This window comes from Penaeus monodon, chromosome 29, assembly GCF_015228065.2.
Source record: "Penaeus monodon isolate SGIC_2016 chromosome 29, NSTDA_Pmon_1, whole genome shotgun sequence".
Lineage (NCBI taxonomy): Eukaryota > Metazoa > Arthropoda > Malacostraca > Decapoda > Penaeidae > Penaeus > Penaeus monodon.
Genome location: NC_051414.1, coordinates 9,276,878 through 9,277,399, shown reverse-complemented (window position 1 = coordinate 9,277,399; position 522 = coordinate 9,276,878). Strand labels below are relative to the sequence as shown.

Below are 522 nucleotides of genomic sequence, written 5' to 3'. Positions count from 1 at the left end.
GGGAAGGGAGAGGTGGAGGGAGAAAGATAGATAGATCCCCTCTCCCCTCTCCCTCCCCCCCCGATAAGTTTTGCTTAGAATCACAACGAACCTTCTGTTCACGGGTGGACAGGCGTTGCGTACAGTAAGACGGACGCTCCCCCATACATCCAGATCCTTACCTGTAATCGCTGTACAATTTGACATCTGGGTAGACGACCTCGCCGCCCGCCAGGTACCCCGTCCAGAAGCCGTAGCTGCCCATGGTGACGATGCTGTGGTTGCAGGACGAGAGGAGCGCCATGTCAAACGAGGCGGACTTGCCTGGGGAGGTACGGTGTGTCCATTTGTAATTCGTAATAGTAATAGATAGGGGTTATTATGTATAGGCATACAACGGTAGTCCCAGAAGACGTTATAAGGAAGACAGGTATAATAATGAAAGCTAAAGTTTGGTTACTGTCATGTTTATTCGCCTGGAAGGGATAGATTCACATTCGTTAATCTAGTAATGTAGCAAACTAGGGTGATGAACACGAAACA

The 522-nt window shown here is 49.2% G+C and overlaps 1 protein-coding gene across 1 annotated transcript in view; it reads right to left on the bottom strand.

Moving 5' to 3' along the window:
• The window catches only part of LOC119591938 (galactoside alpha-(1,2)-fucosyltransferase 2-like), a 5,284-nt gene that overhangs the window by 728 nt on the left and 4,034 nt on the right, over positions 1–522 (bottom strand). The window contains exon 4 of the mRNA XM_037940690.1: positions 162–303. Coding sequence (XP_037796618.1) covers positions 162–303 — 142 coding nt within the window. The remainder of the gene's footprint in view (positions 1–161; positions 304–522) is intronic.